The following is a 21,346-nucleotide window of genomic DNA, read 5'->3' as shown; positions in this document are numbered from 1 at the left end:
ATTGGTATAGACTTAAGCCTAAGTGACTTGGTGACTATAGTGACTTGGTAATAGGCCTACCCTTACGAAAAAGAAGTATATTTCAAGTTCATTTTATGTAGTATACTTAAGTAATGTTCAAGTATATTTCTAAGTATACATTATGTAGTAAGTATACTACACTATGTACTAGTAGCAAACTTGTAAGTGTACTATTTTAATACCGCTTGGGACTAAATTGGCCCACTTTTAGTACATAAAAGTATATGTTTAAGTGTACTATAAGTGTAACAGTAAGTGCACAACTAGTTCATAATTATGTATCTCATGTGTACTGCAGGTGAATTTATGGATATACTAGTAGTTTACCTTTTTACTGTAATACTTATACAAGTATACTTTGAATACTTAATTATACTTTTAAGTATTTCTGGATCAAAAGATTGAGGACAAGAAAAGGACAAATATACTTGCTTTTCTCTCAGTATAAGTCAAGTACACTTAAGTGTAATTTGAAGTATACTTCTGAGAAGTACAGGAAAAATACACTGAAAGTATACTTTCTTATTTTTAGTTTAAGAGAAGAATACTAATGGCACACTTGAATAAACTTCTTTTTCGTAAGGATATTATGACTGTATTTAGCTCCGGATATTTTTCATGTGTTTTCGGGTGGTAAATGTGCTATAATCTGCTGGTGTATATACAGTAAATATAATACAAGAATTCAGCATGTATGTATATATATATATATATATATATACCATTTTGCAAGAGGTAAACAAAACTGGTCCAGAAGCACTTCCTGTTTCAGTTTTTTAACACTACATAAAAGCTGGGATAAAATACAACCAACAGAACATATAAAACTGAATCAAAAAGTTAAACAAACATCTTTAAGATGTTTTCTTTACATGTGAAATAAAGAAAACGGTTACAAACTGAAACAGGAAGTGCTTCTGGGCCAGTGTTGTTTACATCTTGCAAAATGGTCTATATATATCTATATATATATATATATATATATATATATATATATATATATATATATATATATATATATATATATAAGATCCTGACCAAAAATGCATGCACCTTTTTTTTTTTTTTTTTGATAAATAAATGTTGTGATGTTATTTTTTTTATTTTTTATTTTTTTATTTTTTATATTGCATCAATTTTTGGTCAAGATCTTGTATTCATAATGCATGCTCTGTAGAGTTTCCTCCTGCACATCCCAAAGACTTTCAGTGAATTTGAGACGATTCATGTGTGAAAATGATTCTTCAAGCTCCTCACAACCATTCTTTCCCAATCTGAGCCTGATGAATCTTGACATTGTCATTCTGGAATATGGCCATGATGTGTCTTCCTACATGGTTGTTTAAGAGATGAAAAGGTACACACTCCATCAGTTAGGATTAGAAGAACCAAACATATAACAATCACTGCAATAATGATCCAATCACAGACTCTTTTTTTGGCAGGGCAGTGATATAATTATACTCATCCACCAATATAAGGCAACATAAGAAGCCTTTGTGTCATCTTGTAAAGCTTTAAAATACTCACTCCATTCAGAGATACTGCTTCAGTAACAGAGCTTTATGGGGTGAATTCAGTTCTGTGCTTACAGGAGTTTGAAGATGATGCACTTTTTCCTGAAACTCATCGAGTGAACATCTAGGCGAGACTGACAGGACGCCCCGAAGAGAGGAGTGCATCAATTTAGGTTAGTCAGACAGCTTTGTCTGGTTATCCCACAGGCTGTGTGGGAGACGTTTGTGTGTGAGTGTTTATGTGGTTTCCACCTCACTACATTCACCATTTCCTGTTACCATGTTTTCTCCAGAGCCATGCTGTCAATCCAGCTCTAACCTGGCGTTCAAGCATCCGCTGACCTCCGTTCATTGCTAAGGACGTGAAAACCTAATAAAGTATGAGACATGGGACCAATTTTCTTCTCCATCTTTGGTAAAAGGTGAGTTTTCCTTCTGCTTCAGTCTGTGAAACACATAGTGAGATCTACAGAAACTACAGCAGGGAAATGAATTATTCCGGTGCGCTTTTTAAAAGATTCGCCAAGGTAACACATGAGATCTCATTAATGGATTTACACTTCATGATGGGTTTCACCAAAATATATTTTTTTAATAAAATGGCCACTATTTCAAATCATTTTGTTTTTTTTGAACTCAAACTGTGGTGTTTTTTTTTTCTCTGAAATATGGTGGTATTGAATATTTTTTTTAATATTTAGAATATAATGTTGGAGGTGTCTAAAAATGACATGAAATTGAAACTCTCCAGGTCTTATTGTGCATGATTCATCAGTGCACTTTTTTTCTAAAGAGGAAAAGAAGATGGGTTTCATTATCTTTTATCAAAATGTAATAACTTTCTCATGAAAAATACACCTTTGAAATGATTTTTCCCTTTCTGCAGATCCAATCAATACAGCCGTTAAGTCCTCCAAAGTTCCCACTCATGAGTTTGGAAATTGTAATTATGACACGCGTTCAAGTAGTTTCCATTATAATAAAACAGATGTGTTGTACAAAACTTTTCCTAATTCCCTATCAAAGACCGAAAAGAAGCTAGAAGCTAGTTATTCTAGTCGAAGTTTTAAATATGGATATTTTTCTCACACGAACGCATTGCTTTGCTTCATTATTTGCTTCATTATTGAACCCCGAAGCCCGTGGAGCAGTTTTATCATGGATGGATGCACTTTGATGGACTTCAAAAAATATACAGATATTTTATAAAAAAATATATAAAAATATTTTGACTACCTCGGGATATATTCGCGACTCCTTCCTCAGCGCAATTTCAGGATTGGATGGACCCAATATTTTCTCTTTCTTCTCTTTTCAATAAGAGAGAGGGCAACAAAATCATCCTCACTGCTTGACGAATCCATTTTGTATTTTTGTGCGTTTTTTTTCCCCGCAAAGGTTTAATAAATACGCATCGGACTCAGTGTGCAAGGTTTCTGCGAGACGAATTTTTAGGCTGACGAAAATGAAAAACGCATACTGTATAAGTGGTTTAGAATGCAAATCATCTTCCTCGTCTAATTTCGTTCGCTCTATATGTCATCTGGTATAATTGAAACGATTGGCTACGTACAGGCGCATTTGAAAGAAATTCGTAGCACCCAAAAAACGGCTCTGGGCATTCAAAAACCACGCCATAAATACGAGAAAATGAACGTGGATCCCACGTCTCAATGTCGATGGGTCTGACGTTTCCCAGGCTAGTGAAAAGCTGCATAAATGGGGAACATTTGTATCAACCAATGATATCGCAGATTTTTCCATCAATGTCAAAACTGATTTCTGAAGTCTGAAGACTGAAGTCAAGTACTACCCATGATTATTTTATGCTGAATATCCTCTGAAATACCGCAATATGTCTTGCGAATGTCATTCCAATGTTGTTTTGACCGTAAAATCCGGTGAATTCCAGTGTTTGGAGTCAGTGGTGCACAGCAGTGGCTTCCCTGTGTGTCCGGTGGCCCATCTGAGGGGCATTAGTGCTCTGTGCTGCGCTCGACTTGATCTTTCCGGAGAACAGCTGCATAAACCTGAGCTCTACAGCACAATGGCCTTTTATCTGTTAAGCTTCAGCTCTGTCCTAAAAGAAAATAAGAGCTGCCTTTTTGATATAGTTCATCTGAAATCATGGCTGATTCTCCGGCTCAGAGCTACTTTGAAACTGGCATGCCGAACCACAAGTTACTAATCATTTTAAAGTGGTTTGACTACTATCAAGCTATACCCTTTTGAAAAAATAGTTAAACACTCTACAAGCTATTGAAGCTAATTATTTAAGAAAGAAAGAAAACACCATTTATCGCAATTTTGTTGTAGTTAATGTTATAAATATTATAATATTATTGTGTAAAACGGGTGATTTGAATATACCACTATTATAGTTTTCGTTCATGTTGGGAATTACATTTTATTTTATTTATTTTTTCTGGTTTAATGACTGATTTGTAGTTTTTAAAGTTTTATTTTTCATTTATTTAGACAAAATATAGAATAATATTAACTTATTATTTGCCTTTTATTGGTTATGCCATGACATGAAAACCGTTATCAGATCATTGGTATAAGTTAAAAGTTTAATAACAGGACATGCGTATATCCATTCACTCAGCTATTTGTTTTTTATTTTTAATTTTAATTTTAATTTTTTTTTTAGTATTTATATACACTATACACACACACACACACACACACACATATATATATATATATATATATATATATTAGCTTTTTTAAATTTTTAGTTTTTATTTTCAGTACTTTAGTTTAAGTTTTGTGCTTTTTAATTTTTCTATAATGTGTATTTGGCATCAATTTATTTTCATGTAATTTTTAGTAGTATTTTGACTTATTTTAGTTTGTTAACAATGCAGTATTCTTTTCTAATATTTATTAAATAATTTTATTTCATCTTTATTTCAGTTGTCAGTTTTTTAAAATTCACCGTCTGGAAAAAATGTATTGTTGAACAATGTAAAAAATCCTAATAATTATTGGATTATTGAAGTATGTTTTACAAGAAAATACCATTTCAGTCTTTCAGGGTTTGAAATGACCAAAATAAATCACACAGTTGTTGAGATGGTCATTGTGGAGGTGCAGTCAAAGCGCTCAGCTGTCAGAAGTTTTAATGTGGTTGGTTTCTAATGGCACTGGTGTCTAATCTCCTCTCTATTTATAAATGAGGTTGAAGATATGGCTTGACTTGACAGGAGTGGGTCAGATGTCAAGAGGAATTTTATATTGCTCCTCTTCACATTGTCTCAATTGTGATTTAAACGATAAAACACGTGAATTAACAAAGCATAAATACAAGCTTTCTGGGTAATTAAAAAAAAAAACAGTCAAATTGATTTGGGCTTTAATTAGGGCCAGAGTGTCTCAGGAGAATCTCTGCCTTGGAATACATGTTCTGTGGAAGGCTCTGATTGGCTGAGGGCAGGCTTGCCGCCCTGTGATTGGCTGGAGTGAGTCTTTGATCAAGCATCTGCTGTGCTGTGGACTGTGGTTAATCAGAATCATGTGAATTCCCAGAGCTCATTATCTTAAGAGGTGCGCAAGCGGGTCGCACTCGCGCTGCCACATCACTCATGTGTCGCACCGTCACGAATAGATTTGATAATAACAACAGCTTTATCTCAGCTGATATAACTAGCAGACGGCTATTGTGTGAAAACCAGTGGTGCCTTTACTTGTACATGGAGTACAGTGAGGACTTTGGAAACTTAATTGCAATCCTCTGGTAACAACATTTCTTGACTGTGGGTTGAATTAAAAGTTGAAATCTCAGTGAGTAATAGCTTCTAAAATGTGAGATTTTGTTTAATACTTTATTCAGCACACATTCAAATAATGTAATTGACTCTGAAGACATTTATAATGTCACAAAAGATTTCGATTTCTTTCTACTCAAGTTTCTACTCATAGAAGAACCCTGAAAATAAAGATATATCACGGTTTCTACAAAAATATGAAGCGCTGTTTTCAACATATAATAATAAGAAATGTTACCGACCATAAACTTCTAAACAGCTTGTATGATGCATTTTAATATCTTTGGAGCTCATTGTTGTTTTTTTTATGTTAGTAAAGTTTTTCCCTAAAGAAAATGAATGAATTCAGTTACTTTAAGTTAAAGAGGCCATGCATTAATACTGTTTTATTTCTTGTAATCTCAATCAGCAGTAAATAAAAAAAACTGTGATACTAAAATAATTTTCTTGTGAAAAAAAAAGTAATTTACTGTATGTGTAGAGAAACACCTGAGACATTAAAGACTTTAAAGTCAAGGGATTTTTGGCATATTTTTTTGAGCCAAAACCTTGAGAAAGCAACTTTGAGCTTGAACTTTATTCAAAGACTTTTTGAAATTCAATATTCATTGTTTATTCAGTAACATTAGCATTGCTTTAGCACACAGGTCAAGAAGGTCAAAATGCTACAGCCTTGACTATGGATTTGATTCAAACACTGCATTCAAATGTTAGGCCGTGTGTCCACCAAAGCATTTTTAGCCAGCTGAAAACCCTAGATGCTCTGCTGAAGACGCAGTCATTGGGCGCTTGGCAGCGCAGCGTTTTTTCCGTTGAGACGTTTCATTGCTATGATACAGAATATCCGCAGCAGTTTGAATGTTGACAGTTGGTCGGTGTGTTATTTGTCCCATCCCTCCTCCACGATTGGATGGCTGGGTAAAAAGTGACAGTGATGAGCTGGATGGATATATAGATGGATATATGGATGTATATATAGTTGGATGTATAGATGGATATATAGCTGGATATATGGATGGATTTATGGATGGATCTATAGATAGATATATATACATGGATATATGGATGGATATATAGTTGGATGTATAGATGGATATATGGATGGATATATGGATGGATATATAGTTGGATATATAGATGGATATATAGATGGATATATGGATGGATATATAGATGGATATATGGATGGATATGTAGTTTGATGTATAGCTAGATATATATAGATGGACATATGGATGGATATATAGTTGGATGTATAGATGGATATATAGTTGGATATATGGATGGATATATACAGTAGTTGGATGTATAGATGGATAGATGGATGGATATATAGATGGATGTATAGATGGATATATAGATGGATATATGGATGGATATATAGTTGGATGTATAGATAGATAGAGATGGATATATGGATGGATATATGGGTGGATATATAGATGATGTATAGATGGATATATGGATTGATATATAGATGAATGTATAGATGGATATATGGATGGATATATAGATGGATATATGGATGGATGTATAGATGGATATATGGATGGATATATGGGTGGATATATAGATTATGTATAGATGCATATATGGATGGATGTATAGATGGATATATGGATGGATGTATAGATGGATATATGGATGGATATATGGGTGGATATATAGATGATGTATAGATGGATGTATAGATGAATGTATAGATGCATATATGGATGGATATATAGATGGATATATGGATGGATGTATAGATGGATATATGGATGGATATATGGGTGGAGATATAGATTATGTATAGATGCATATATGGATGGATATATAGATGGATATATGGATGGATGTATAGATGGATATATGGATGGATAAATGGGTGGATATATAGATGATGTATAGATGGATATGTGGATGGATATATAGATGAATGTATAGATGGATATATGGATGGATATATAGATGAATGTATGGATGGATTTATGGATGGATGTATAGATGGATATATAGATGATGTATAGATGGATATATGGATGGATATATAGATGAATGTATAGTTGGATATATGGATGGATATATAGATGGATATATGGATTGATATATGGGTGGATATATATGATGTATAGATGGCTAAATGGATGGCTATGAGGTAGAGATGAGGAACAGGTTTCAATCTTGGACACCAACAATACAGAGGCAGAGCGAAGAAAATCTGCATAAACGAGCGAGCGAAGCCTTCAGCCATCAGAACTCAATGGAAGGCTGTGAGAGGAGGAGATGGACATCTCTGGATTGTGTCTCTTCTCGCCGTCTGTCTCTGTAACAGGATTAAAAAGCCAGATCTGAACGCTGCCGTGCGGTTCTGCTCGAATAAACACCAGATCTGCAGGACAAGCGGCTTCAGATCCAGAGTTTTGATTAGCCAGACGTGTGTGAATAGATTTTTGATGTGAAATTTAAAGTATTAATCTGCAGTTTTCTTTTTCCCAGCCATGAAAACCCACGCCTGCCAGAACAGCACATCTGCCCTTAATAACTGGAAATCCTCCTTTGCCGCCTGAGTCATGGTTGCTGGATTTTTGGGATCCTCTGAAAAAAGGCCACGGAGTGTGTGTCAGATTTTGGTACGTGAGCACAGTGTGTGACTCTCTTCGGAAGCTCTAGAGGTGGCTTGTGATTATATTCTCTCTTAGAAAAAATAAAGCTTCTTGGTCACACTTTATATTTGGTGTCCTTAACTAATAGGCTACTTACATCAAAAAATAAATACAATGTTATTGTGTTGATGTTGTATTGCAACACACCTTTGCTGCTATTGAAGTGGCAAAGGGTAAGGACAAACTGTATATATCGATGTATTAGCAATATTTTTTAAAATATAAGTACATTTTACAAACATGCTAAGTGCATTGAATCAATTTCAATGTTAGAACATGGGCTACTGTATAGTAGTTGAAGACACCTGATATAAAGTGGGACCAGGTTCTTTATTGGCACCTTTAACAATCTTTCCATTCTACAAAAGGTTCTTTATGATGGAAAATGGTTCTTTAGATTATTAGAGTTATTATTTTTATCTATTTATGGCCTTTTGACCATGCTGAGAGGATGTTTTTGTCCTTCGGTTGCACTTTATTTTACAGTACTAGTACTTACAGTGTGCTTACCTAAGAATGTACTGGGTAATAAGGTAACTACATGCGGGTTAGGTTAGGTTTAGGTGTAGGTTCAGGGATAGTATCTAGTTATTACCCAGTAATATGTTCATAGTATGCACATGTGGAACTGGACTGTGAAATAAAGTGCGACTCCGCTGGCTAGTGTTCATTCACAAGCAGTTTCTCCTGAGAGCTCACTCCGCCTGTTCTGTTACTAACGAGAGGACTAGAGCGTCTTCAACATGATTAAAAACAACAACACCTTTGTCTTCTTCTGTCACTGAAAGTCTTGGTAACAGGATCCACGCTGGCAAATGTCATTTTGTGTTATTGTTGACTTGGACTCATCGGCGGGATGCATTTGCCAGTTCGGCCCCAGAGCAAACCGAAACCCCAGTCCAATTAAACACAAGCGTGATCTGAGGCCTCCAGATCAATCTGTGTACTTTTGGACCGAAAATATAATTGGTCAATATACACAAGATTGAACATTTTATTAAACAGTTATATGTTAAACATTATGACTTTTTAAATATAATGATGAATAAGTAAATTGCTAATTTTATCCAAGGAATTGGAAAAAATATGTATTTTATAATGGTATCAGTGTGTTGATGAGGATATACACATTACTTTTATTATTCAAGTTTTATATACATCATGTATTTGTTGTAAAATGTAATAACATACTTTGTAGTTTTAATGTACAAATAAGGTTTCAATGTTTCTTTTCTCCTCACAAAAGACGCATTTATTTGATTAAAAACTACAGTAAAAATATTTACAATTTTCCATACTGGAATATGGAATATTTTTTTTTCCATATGAATAAATTTTAAAATGTAATTTTATTGCTGTGATTTAAAGCTGGATTTTCAGCATCATTACTCCAGTCTTCAGTGTCACATGATAAATTATGAAATTATAAATAGAAGAAATTATTCTAATATGATGATTTGATATTCAAACTTTTATTTTTATTTTTTTTGTTTACTATTATTATACAGGTATTTAATAAAGGTATCTGTGTGATGTTGATATCTGTGTTACTGGCCTTCAAAGTACTTGGTGAAAAGATTGCATTAAACAAAATTCTATATCAAATTTATAATTCATTTATGTTGATTCAACATTAATTTGGGGATTCTGCAAGCTAATCTTTTTTTCAGTTTTTTATTATAATTTTACTTTTTACTTTTTATTATAATTTTTTTTAGGTGTTATATATTTGTAAAATGTATTTATTTTTTTATTGACACGTTTTAATGTATTTTGAATTATATATGTATTATATAAGTTTATTTTTGTTTATGCCTACCTCTTAAAATCGGCTTTTATTATTATAATTTTACTTTTTTATTATAATTTTTTAGGTGTTATATATTTGTTAAATCTATTTATTTTTTTATTGACACGTTTTAATGTATTTTGAATTATATATGTATTATATAAGTTTATTTTTGTTTATGCCTACTTCTTAAAATGGACTTTTATTATTATAATTTTACTTTTTACTTTTTTATTATATTTTTTTGGGTGTTATATATTTGTAAAATCTATTTTGACACATTTTAATGTATTTTTAATTATATATGTATTATATAAGTTTATTTTTGTTTATGCCTACCTCTTAAAATCGGCTTTCACTATTATAATTTTACTTTTTAATTTGAATTTTTTAGGTGTTATATATTTGTAAAGTCTATTTATTTTTTTATTGACACATTTTAATGTATTTTGAATTATATATGTATTATATAAGTTTATTTTTGTTTATGCCTACCTCTTACCTCTTAAAATCGGCTTTTATTATTATAATTTTACTTTTTATTATAATTTTTTTTAGGTGTTATATATTTGTAAAATCTAATTATTTTTTTTATTGACACGTTTTAATATATTTTGAATTATACATGTATTATATAAGTTTATTTTTGTTTATGCCTACCTCTTAAAATGGACTTTTATTATTATAATTTTACTTTTTACTTTTTTATTATAATTTTTTAGGTGTTATATATTTGTAAAATCTATTTTTTTTATTGACACATTTTAATGTATTTTTAATTATACATGTATTATATAAGTTTATTTTTGTTTATGCCTACCTCTTAAAATCGACTTTTATTATTATAATTTTATTTTTTACTTTTTTATTTTGTAATTTTTTAGGTGTTATATATTTTTTTATTGACACATTTTAATGTATTTTTCATTGTATTATATTAGTCAATAGAGAAATCTATATTTGTTTGGGGTGACCCTGAGGTTAGCAAACACATAATCAAAATTAACGGGTGACCTATTATCGATCCTAATTAAATGACATCACAGGGGTCAGAGGTCATGGTGTGGCTGATCCAAAATTTGGTGTTCAACCACCATTAAGCGTTCATGCGAGTCTGCAATTGTTCACATTTTAAAAGCTGAACAAATGGCTTTACTGTAACTGTACCACTGTTTCTGTATATTTTTGTTTATGCCCACCTCTTAAAATCGACTTTTATTATAGTTTCTCCTAATTATATTTCTACATCTCGCTTCTGGTATTCTTCATAAAAGTGCTGGCGGAATGAGTTTATTAAATGTTTTATATTTTGACACACATATGCTAATTCGACAGTCCAGTGCTTCAGAAATCTCTCCGTTTCCTTCTCTTTCAGCAAATTATTCATGTGTGATATAAATACACATCCACACAGATGGATGTCGACTCTTCCCGAGTGCCTTAGCAACTGGTGTCTCACAATACAAATTTCTCACAGTTTCTCGCCCACCACCAAAGCTCTGGAAACTTCCCCACAGAGATGTTTGTTCAGCTAAATTCGGTGTCACTCAGATGGCACTTATACAAAACGTCTTGACTGATATACATATGTGCGTCTGCTAGAAAAAAAATCACTATCAAATCTTTTAACAGAACATATCATTTATCATCCAATCTGAGAAAATAACCAATATGAAGTATCCTGAGACTAAACGGAAAACTCGAAAAAATGAAATATTAGGAAGGAGTGCAGAGGTATTTTCTGAAATGAGGTTGAGTTATGATTTTTGCACGTTCGAATCCAAATAATCAGACGTAAATTCAACATGAATTTCTATTCTCGCTGAATGCTGTTCTGTTGCTGCAGATCTGACATTGTGACTTTGACAGATTTGTTGATTGTATTTGAGAGTTCTGTCTGCATTTTATAAAAGTTGGAGATTTGAGCGACAATGATAGATCATAAGACCAGAGGAGATCATATTTTGGAGATCTTGCTCATATTTTGGAGTCTAGTTTTTTTTTTTTTTTTTTATTTGTATGAAACTATTAGTGTAGATACAAATAAGTGTTCAAAGTTGCGTCTAAATTTGGTCCATTGACTGTGTCCCTCAATTGTGTGGTAGCCTATGCAGCATTTACATTTACATTTAATTTTTATTTTTTTAATTTATTTTATTTTTCATTTACTTTCATTTTATTTAATAGTATTATTTTTTCTATTCATTATTTTTTTTTATTTAAATTTTCTTTTTAATAATTTAATTTAATTTTTTATTTTATTTATTATTTTATGCAATGCAATTCAATGCAAGTTGCAGTTTTTAGATACAAAAAGGTGTCCTGTGCCTTCCACAGAGGGTGTGTTTATCTTTTGTCCTTTAGAAAAGAGGACTGTCACAATTTTTTGTCACAGCTGAAAAACGTTGGCAGGAAATGTTGCATCTCCATTGCAAGTGAAGCCTATATCTTGCAACGTATTGTGTCAGAAAGGTCTAGTGTGGACTCACCCCATCATCTGCTCCTATACGTCATGGCGGATATTAAATCTGTGGCCATAAGAAGATTCACATCTTCCTTTACCTCTTAAAAGCTACTGATTCTCTTGTGTTGGCAGCTAATAAATTGCTTTCATGGAACTGAAGGGCGTAGCACTGAAATGTGTGGCGGACAGTTTGCTCTAAATAAATTGCTTGGCGCTATCTGATCACGAACCACCGTGAGGAACTGATTGGTTTTGCGACAAAAGTGTTTGGAGAGGGAGAGAGAATGGACGGCAAACACTTGTTGTGATAGAGTCTGATAGATAAAAACAAAGCTGGTGTTACCTGAAGTTTACATCAGAGGAGAGTGTGAAGGCCATGGCCTGACACTGATCCTCTTTCCCATCAGAAACAGCCCTGATGTGATGAGGGAGTGAAGATCTCCTCTTGAAGAAAAGCATCCTTTATTCAGTCAATAACTAAAACTAGCAGAATTACAATTCTGTGTTTTCTGAGAGTATGGCTATTACTTTTACTTAAACCTGTTGTTATTGATTTACATATTGAACAAAAGTGTGCAAAATATGTGTGATGGGATTCATAATTAAACATTTGCATCTGTTATTTGTGCATGCATCTATAGGGCACTTTGTAAACCTTGTGAACATGCAAAGCAAGAACTTAATGTGTTAATAACTATATGAATAACTTGTCAAAGTAAAATGGTACTCACAATTTAAGGAAATTCAGTAAAATAATAGGGCAAAAGCACAGTTAATTGATTATATAAATCAGTTTTATTTCAAGCACATAAACACTGTTCTGTTTTGATTAAGCGAAAACTGTGACACTGCTGCTCTCGTGTGGTGAGAGAGGAAAATATAAATTAAACAAATTATGTCCTTCTCTTAAAAGATAGATGGGTAGATCAGAATTTCATATTGTTTTTTGACCATATCGATAATATATTGAAACGTTTTTTAAATGATTTTTAGATAATCAACTAACTTTTCCATTTCTGATAATTACATGTCAGGCCGCAGGCGTTACATGATTATTATCTTAAAGCTTCCGCTACGAAAAATAGTCCATCCCAACACTGCAACAATTAGGCTACAATATTAGTTTAAACTATTATTATTATTAATTAACTAGGCAAGTAAAATAGATTTAGTAACAATGTTGATTATTATACAAGTTACTTGTCTTATATAATAAGTTCGCTCTCATTCCGCTTTTTGTGTCAGGTTTGCTACAGGTTTGTTTCCTAAATTCCTAGCGATGTTTTCTTTCCTTTTTTTTCTTTTGCTTTATCTGATAGTCTTCAACTTCTATACATCTATTAATGGTATGTTTAATCTGACGACAGTTTTAAAACACAAGACATGTTGTACGTATCAACGTGTCCGCTTTAAGTTAAAGATCGCGGAGTGATACGAGATATGTGAAATAGCACTGGAGTGATGAATATATGGCAGATGAAGACTATTTCTCGTTTTACATCAAGCGCTGTAACGACTCTGATCGTTTAGCATATAAAATTAATATAAATATAAATTAAATAATCAAACAATCTAGTGAATATATACAACTATTATTAGGCTATTGCCAGTCTGCATCCCGTATAGGCTATCTCACTTCTCAATCCCTCACAGTGCTTCTCAGGGCGATGGAGAGCCACAGGTGCGCTCAGGCTCAGCCACAGGCTCAGGTGAGCTCGGGTGTCGGTTCCCCGTCCTCTGGACTCCCTCACCGGGCGGTTCTGATTCTGGCCCGGGGTGGCAGTAAAGGAATCCCTCTGAAGAACATCAAGAATCTGGCCGGTGTTCCTCTCATCGGATGGGTCCTGAGAGCCGCCTTGGACTCAGGAGTCGTTGACAGGCAAATATATTTGAGCTTTTTCGCGTTTTTAGGCGCTATATGTGAATCCGGCCTTACTGTTTTAATAGTATCGCTTTAATGCGTTTTGCTGTTATTGTTTTTCATTATACTTTTCATTATTTTGTAGGCTATTAAACCAAATTGAACTGGGAAGTAAATGAAATAGGCTATTGGCCGCACGTCTATTTACGCATTTAGTAGGCTATTAAAATATGGCTTTTAGTCTTAATTTGTCTTTTGTAAGTAATTTTTTTTTTTTTTTTTAATGACTGATGTCACTATGTGTGTCAGCGTGTGGGTTTCCACAGATCATGATGAAATTGAGCGGGTCGCAAAAGTCTGGGGTGCGAAAGTTCATCGTCGCAGTCCTGAAGTTTCCAACGATTATTCCAGCTCTCTGGAGACTATCCAGGAGTTCATCCGACTGAGACCCGGTGAGACATTCCTTCATCATCATCATCTTATTTTTATTTTATACCTAAAAATTGAGAACTTGCTGACATATTTTGAGGTTTTGCATTGCAAGTAGGCCTAGCCTATGACTTGTAGAGCCTTTTATGAGATTAAAATAATGTTTTGTCATTTAGCCTATGCTATCATTTTCCTGGATGTGTTTTGAACTGAGGAATGTAGGAGATAAAAGTGTGTGTGTGTGTGTGTGTGTGTGTGTGTGTGTGTGTGTGTGTGTGTGTGTGTGTGTGTGTGTGTGTGTAAAAAACCTTGCTGTTAAGCATTGCATTATTAATTTGAACTTATGTACTTTTAATAATTTTTTGTCACTGTAAATATTTTTAGTAAGCTGAAAATGCACTGACTAAAGGGTTAGGGTTAGAATTAGGTTTGTTGTAGGGTTAGTTGCATGTAATTATGCATAATTTAGTTATTACTAGGAACATCTAACATGTAACAAGGACACTGCAAAATAAAGTGTTACCTACATTTTTTAACAATTTTTGTTAATGTTAGATAATAAATGTTAGTTTACAGTGCATTAACCAATATCAATAAATGCTGTAAAAGTATATTGTTCATTCTTAGTTCATGTTAATTATTGAAACCTTATTGCAAAGTGTTACCAAATCTGTTTATATGCCAAAAAGGCCTCCATCTTTATTGTATTTGTCATTTGTTTTGTCTCTGTGTTTTAGAGGTGGACATCGTCTGTCATATTCAGGCTACGTCTCCATGTCTGCACCCTCATCATATCAGAGAAGCCCTACAGATGATCACGGGACAGGGGTATGACTATGTGTTTTCAGTGGTGCGCAGACACCAGTTTCGGTGGGAAGAGGTGGACAAGAAAGGTACAGTATCACAAACTCCCATAAGGAAACAATTGTTTAGTGACAGGTAGTAGCCTATAGATGGAACTACTTTCCTGCTTCCTTCAATATGTTCTTCACTATCTTTCGTTGTAATTAGTGGGTAAGAATCCGACTTCGCCGAACATCGATGTGGCGCACAGACCTCGACGCCAAGACTGGCCTGGGGAACTCTATGAAAATGGCTCTTTCTACTTTTATAAGAGAAAGGACCTGGAAAACGGCCTTACACAGGTGGGAGTTTTCAAAATATGGTGAAAAACCTGTTCCTTGACTTCTTAGTCATGAAAAATATTTAAATAAAAGGCTAAATTTTATAGCACAGTTAGGTAATGCAAATATTAAAATAATTAAAAATGAACTATTTGATCATTTAAAATAGGCTGAATCTATATTGTTTTAGACATTTTTTTCAAGTCCCCGAAATGCTCCTTACCCTTTCTTCTGGTACACCACTTATGAGATTTGAAGTTATTTAATTTATTTTTTTATATATTTTGTCCGAGGTTAAAGTTAATCCAAAATCCAAATGGGAAAAAAATCTAAATAAACAATGAATAATATACAATATTTTTTGTCATTGATGTGTTGAGGATTAATATCATTGAAAATTCAAAAAGTAAAAGAAAAATTTTTCAGAAATGTTGAAATAAAAAGTGTTTCTAAGTTCTGGGTAAGAAAAGGCACCAAAAAAGTGTGTGTTTAAAGGTTTGTTTTTTTTCAGTGTTCACATTATACAATGTTTTAATGTTCGCATTTAAGATTTTCTTTGAGATTTACAATTTTATTTTATTTTATTTGCAATTTGTTAATTTTGTTTGAACAGAGGTAAGTATTTTTAGATGAATTTGACACCATTTTAGAAAAAATATTAAATAATCACTGATATCACAACCAGTCCTTAATTTGTGAAACAAACTAAAATAAAGTTCAAAAGGCAAATGTCAAGATGTTCATAAATACTTCCCATCACCTTTTATGAGAGAAAAACAAAGTGAACTCAACATTTTCAAGAATGTCCCAAACTCAAAAAAAAATAACTCATTAGACAAACTCAATTTAATTGAAGGCAGGATATACATCCAACAAATAGGGGAGAGCGTGGCAAAATGACATTGATTCATTTTTTTAAATTACTTTTTTTGCTTGTCAAACTTAAAATAAAAAAATGTAATTGGTAAATTAATTATAAGTGACCGCAACATTTTTTAAAAATCCTCTAAATGTCCAACAGCTATGTTAAATGTCCAACAGCTATGTTGTCCATTAAACACGAACATTAACAACATGTTTCCCTTTACTGAAAAACACATAAAATAACACTTAATCCTTAAATGTACTCTCTTGTAAAGCTTGCTGGGAACTCCACAGTTAGTTGTAAACAATGCAGTTTTAACACAAATGAATTAAGTACACATCAGTCTAAAATATAATAGGGTTGATTGAACACAATTCAATTAATTTGTTACAAACTGTTGTCAAAAAATTGTTACTTTATCTCATTTTAGGAAGCAAAAAATGTGCATGTTTGAAACCTCTCCATAAGAGCTCATGATCTCAAACGCTTGGCATCAGTTATTTTGATCTGTTCTGTGTGATTTAGCTGGGCAAGATCGCGTACTATGAAATGCTGCCGGAGCACAGCGTTGACATCGACGTGGACATCGACTGGCCTGTGGCTGAGCAGAGAGTTCTGAGGTGGCTATTTCATCAAACTCTGTTTGTGGCAAAAACACAATAATGCATATATAAATGCTGGCCGTTTCTGCAGGTTTGGCTACTTCGGCCGAGAGGAGAAAGCGGCGGTCAGGCTGTTTCTGTGTAAAGTGTCTGGATGTTTGACCAGCAGTCAGATATACACGTCGGTTTCTGGAGAGGATCTTGTGGCCATTAATGCTCGAGACGTGGCAGGCGTACAGATGCTAAAGAGAGAAGATATAGAGGTACAGTTGTGTTGGCTGATAATGGGACATAAAATTATTTTAGCAGTAAAATACTGTAAAAATACTATGGTAAATAAACACCTCATTTATTAATGGGAAGTTCCCTTACTATAGTAAAAAACTGTAAATATAACAGGACATTTTAAGTATAATTTTACATTAAAATATTGTCAAATGTACAGACTTTGGATGTAAAAACATAACAAAATCATCTTATAATTTACAGTAGTATGTTTCCATTCACCTATTTGGATCAGTGATTTTTATATGCATAAATTGGATACCATACACTGTAAAAAGAAAAGAGAATTCTGGCAACCACAGCTTCTGTTAATTTCCCTTTTTATAGAGTAGCTGCACCTATGGCCATTCACAAACCACTTTATTATTGTCAATAGCATGCAACATTAAGAGCAGAAGAACATGTATTAAGAAAGTAAATGGATCATTTTGATTTGATGTTTCCTAACTTTCATCAGGTGATCCTCATATCCAGCGTGAACGAGCTGCTGTCCAGGGCTCTCCTGGAGAAAGTGTCCCAGCGGGTCGGATGTGTCCTCGGGATTGTAGACCAGCAGAAAGGGCTTGATGTGAAGCGGCTGATGGAAAAGAGGAAGCTGCGCTGGGATGAAGTGGCCTTCATGGGTAAGAGTGTCATTTTAAAAACCCAGCTAATCCAGTTTTAAGCATGTCAAGTTTAATTTATTTATATAGCACTTTATATGCAAAACAGATTGTTTCAAAGCAGCTCCACAGTAATAAACAGGAAAATACCAGAGTCAGTGAGGAAGACTTCAAATATGAGACTGCTTCAAATTCTTTTGTCATTATTCAACTCAGTTTAGTGTTGATTCAGTTTATGTCAACAGAACCGAACAGAACCTGGAACCACATGCAAAATAATCAAATTATTCATTGAGGTGAGGCTTTCTCTCACAGGTTCAGAAGCTGAAGACGTAGAGATCCTGTCTCAGGTGGGGTTGAATGCCGTCCCATGTGACGCACCTGTGGGAGATCTCATCGCAGCGAAATACACCTGTCAGAGACCCGCCGGCCACGGAGCCGTTCGAGAGTTTGCAGAGTACATTCTGATGCTGAAGAAAAAGAGCTCGTCGCACGTCAACCAGGATCATATTGACAGGGCTCATTTTTAAAGCCTATTCCAGTTTCGATTTTAAACAATCAGTTTATGTTGCTGTTATAACATGACACAGGATGTAATTTGAATGCATGTAACCTGAGTGTGTATTTACTAGTTCCTTCAATTGAAATGCAATGTTCTTTTAGTTATTGCCAATCCTGTCAGGTGTGGTGGTGGTGAAAGGAGCGAGGACTCAAGTGGAGATTTGATGGGTTTTTAATATTAATAAAATAAAACAAAACTACGGAGCCCCTCTAGTCCCACTTTAGTAAAAAAAATTAATTATAACTATCTTGTGGCCTCAAGATAGTAACTCGTGGCCTCAAGATAGTAACTCGTGGCCACAAGATAGTAACTCGTGGCCTCAAGATACTAACTCTATCTTGAGGCCACGAGTTACTATCTTGTGGCCACGAGTTACTATCTTGAGGCCACGAGTTAGTATCTTGTGGCCACGAGTTACTATCTTGAGGCCACGAGTTACTATCTTGTGGCCACGAGTTACTATCGTGAGGCCACGAGTTAGTATCTTGAGGCCACGAGTTACTATCTTGTGGCCACGAGTTACTATCTTGTGGCCACGAGTTAGTATCTTGTGGCCACGAGTTACTATCTTGAGGCCACGAGTTACTATCTTGTGGCCACGAGTTAGTATCTTGAGGCCACGAGTTACTATCTTGAGGCCACGAGTTACTATCTTGTGGCCACGAGTTACTATCTTGAGGCCACGAGTTACTATCTTGAGGCCACGAGTTACTATCTTGTGGCCACGAGTTACTATCTTGTGGCCACGAGTTACTATCTTGTGGCCACGAGTTAGTATCTTGTGGCCACGAGTTACTATCTTGTGGCCACGAGTTAGTATCTTGAGGCCACGAGTTAGTATCTTGAGGCCACGAGTTACTATCTTGTGGCCACGAGTTACTATCTTGTGGCCACGAGTTACTATCTTGAGGCCACGAGTTACTATCTTGAGGCCACAAGATAGTTATAATTAATTTTTTTTACCAAAGTGGGACTAGAGGGGCTCCGTACAAAACAGACAAAAAGTAAGATAAAAAAGTCTTCTAAATTATCCAGACAAGTGCTACAAATTGATACTAGCTATTTATTAGACACTAGTACCTTTTGTAATTGTTAGTAGATCAGAATTTCATATTGTTTTTTGACCATATTGTTAACAACGGCTGCTCCTCATTAAATATTTTTGCTCAGTTTGGGCCTCTGAATAAAAATATGTTATTCCATTTTTTTTTGTCCTTGAATTTGAGCGAGCTAGGAAAGTTAATCAAGTATGATAGCACTACTCTAACAAAAAACAGGAATTGAAACGTTTTTAAAAAGATTTTTAGATATTCAACGAACTTTTCCATTTCTGACAATTATATGTCAGGCCGCAGGCCTTACATGATTATTATCTTAAAGCTTCCACTACGAAAAATTACGAAGCCCCCCTAGTCCCACTTTGGCAAAAAAAAAAAAAAAATTAAGATAGCAACTCGTGCCCTCAAGATCGTAACTTGTGGCCTCAAGATACTAACTCGTGGCCTTAAGATAGTAACTCGTGGCCTTAAGATAGTAACTCGTGGCCTCAAGATACTAACTCGTGGCCTCAAGATACTAACTCGTGGCCTCAAGATACTAACTCGTGGCCTCAAGATACTAACTCGTGGCCTCAAGACAGTAACTCGTGGCCTCAAGATACTAACTCGTGGCCTTAAGATAGTAACTCGTGGCCTCAAGACAGTAACTCGTGGCCTCAAGATAGTAACTTGTGGCCTCAAGATACTAACTCGTGGCCTTAAGATAGTAACTCGTGGCCTCAAGATAGTAACTCGTGGCCTCAAGATACTAACTCGTGGCCTTAAGATAGTAACTCGTGGCCTCAAGACAGTAACTCGTGGCCTCAAGATAGTAACTCGTGGCCTCAAGACAGTAACTCGTGGCCTCAAGATAGTAACTCGTGGCCTCAAGATACTAACTCGTGGCCTCAAGATACTAACTCGTGGCCTCAAGATACTAACTCGTGGCCTCAAGATAGTAACTCGTGGCCTCAAGGTACTAACTCGTGGCCTTAAGATAGTAACTCGTGGCCTCAAGACAGTAACTCGTGGCCTCAAGATAGTAACTCGTGGCCTCAAGATACTAACTCGTGGCCTCAAGATACTAACTCGTGGCCTCAAGATACTAACTCGTGGCCTCAAGATAGTAACTCGTGGTCTCAAGATACTAACTCGTGGCCTCAAGATAGTAACTCGTGGTCTCAAGATACTAACTCGTGGCCTCAAGACAGTAACTTGTGGCCCCAAGATACTAACTCGTGGCCTCAAGACTCGTGGCCTCAAAAGATACTAACTCGTGGCCTCAAGATAGTAACTCGTGGCCTCAAGATACTAACTCGTGGCCTCAAGATACTAACTCGTGGCCTCAAGACTCGTGGCCTCAAAAGATACTAACTCGTGGCCTCAAGATAGTAACTCGTGGCCTCAAGATACTAACTCGTGGCCTCAAGATAGTAACTCGTGGTCTCAAGATACTAACTCGTGGCCTCAAGACAGTAACTTGTGGCCCCAAGATACTATCTTGAGACCACGAGTTACTACCTTGTGGCCACGAGTTAGTATCTTGAGACCACGAGTTAGTATCTTGAGGCCACGAGTTAGTATCTTAAGGCCACGAGTTACTATCTTGAGGCCACGAGTTACTATCTTGAGGCCACGAGTTAGTATCTTAAGGCCACGAGTTAGTATCTTGAGGCCACGAGTTACTATCTTGAGGCCACGAGTTAGTATCTTAAGGCCACGAGTTAGTATCTTGAGGCCACGAGTTAGTATCTTAAGGCCACGAGTTAG

General features: G+C 34.8%; 1 protein-coding gene across 1 annotated transcript; it reads left to right on the top strand.

The window, feature by feature from the left end:
* The first annotated feature begins 1,620 nt into the window (after nucleotides 1-1,620).
* On the top strand, nucleotides 1,621-18,578 carry LOC120475374 (N-acylneuraminate cytidylyltransferase B). The gene is made up of 11 exons (XM_089127952.1): nucleotides 1,621-1,711; nucleotides 1,832-1,960; nucleotides 7,790-7,923; nucleotides 13,873-14,088; nucleotides 14,380-14,522; nucleotides 15,237-15,392; nucleotides 15,511-15,644; nucleotides 17,014-17,108; nucleotides 17,182-17,353; nucleotides 17,833-17,998; nucleotides 18,293-18,578. Exons 4-11 carry the CDS (start codon nucleotides 13,877-13,879, stop codon nucleotides 18,505-18,507), a joined length of 1,293 nt encoding a protein of 430 aa, XP_088984078.1. The 5' UTR covers nucleotides 1,621-1,711; nucleotides 1,832-1,960; nucleotides 7,790-7,923; nucleotides 13,873-13,876; the 3' UTR covers nucleotides 18,508-18,578.
* Nucleotides 18,579-21,346: the final 2,768 nt, after the last annotated feature.

The sequence above is a fragment of the Pimephales promelas genome, chromosome 25, assembly GCF_988280905.1.
Source record: "Pimephales promelas chromosome 25, fPimPro1.hap1.1, whole genome shotgun sequence".
Lineage (NCBI taxonomy): Eukaryota > Metazoa > Chordata > Actinopteri > Cypriniformes > Leuciscidae > Pimephales > Pimephales promelas.
Note: the sequence above shows the minus strand (reverse complement) of the source record. Positions and strands in the feature narration are given on the sequence as shown.

Coding starts and splice junctions, on each gene's coding strand:
- LOC120475374 (XM_089127952.1), top strand. CDS start 13,877: ATGGAGAGCCACAGGTGCGCTCAGGCTCAGCCACAGGCTCAGGTGAGC. Junction 14,089..14,379: donor GACTCAGGAGTCGTTGACAG/GCAAATATATTT, acceptor TATGTGTGTCAG/CGTGTGGGTTTCCACAGATC. Junction 17,109..17,181: donor GCTGAGCAGAGAGTTCTGAG/GTGGCTATTTCA, acceptor CCGTTTCTGCAG/GTTTGGCTACTTCGGCCGAG.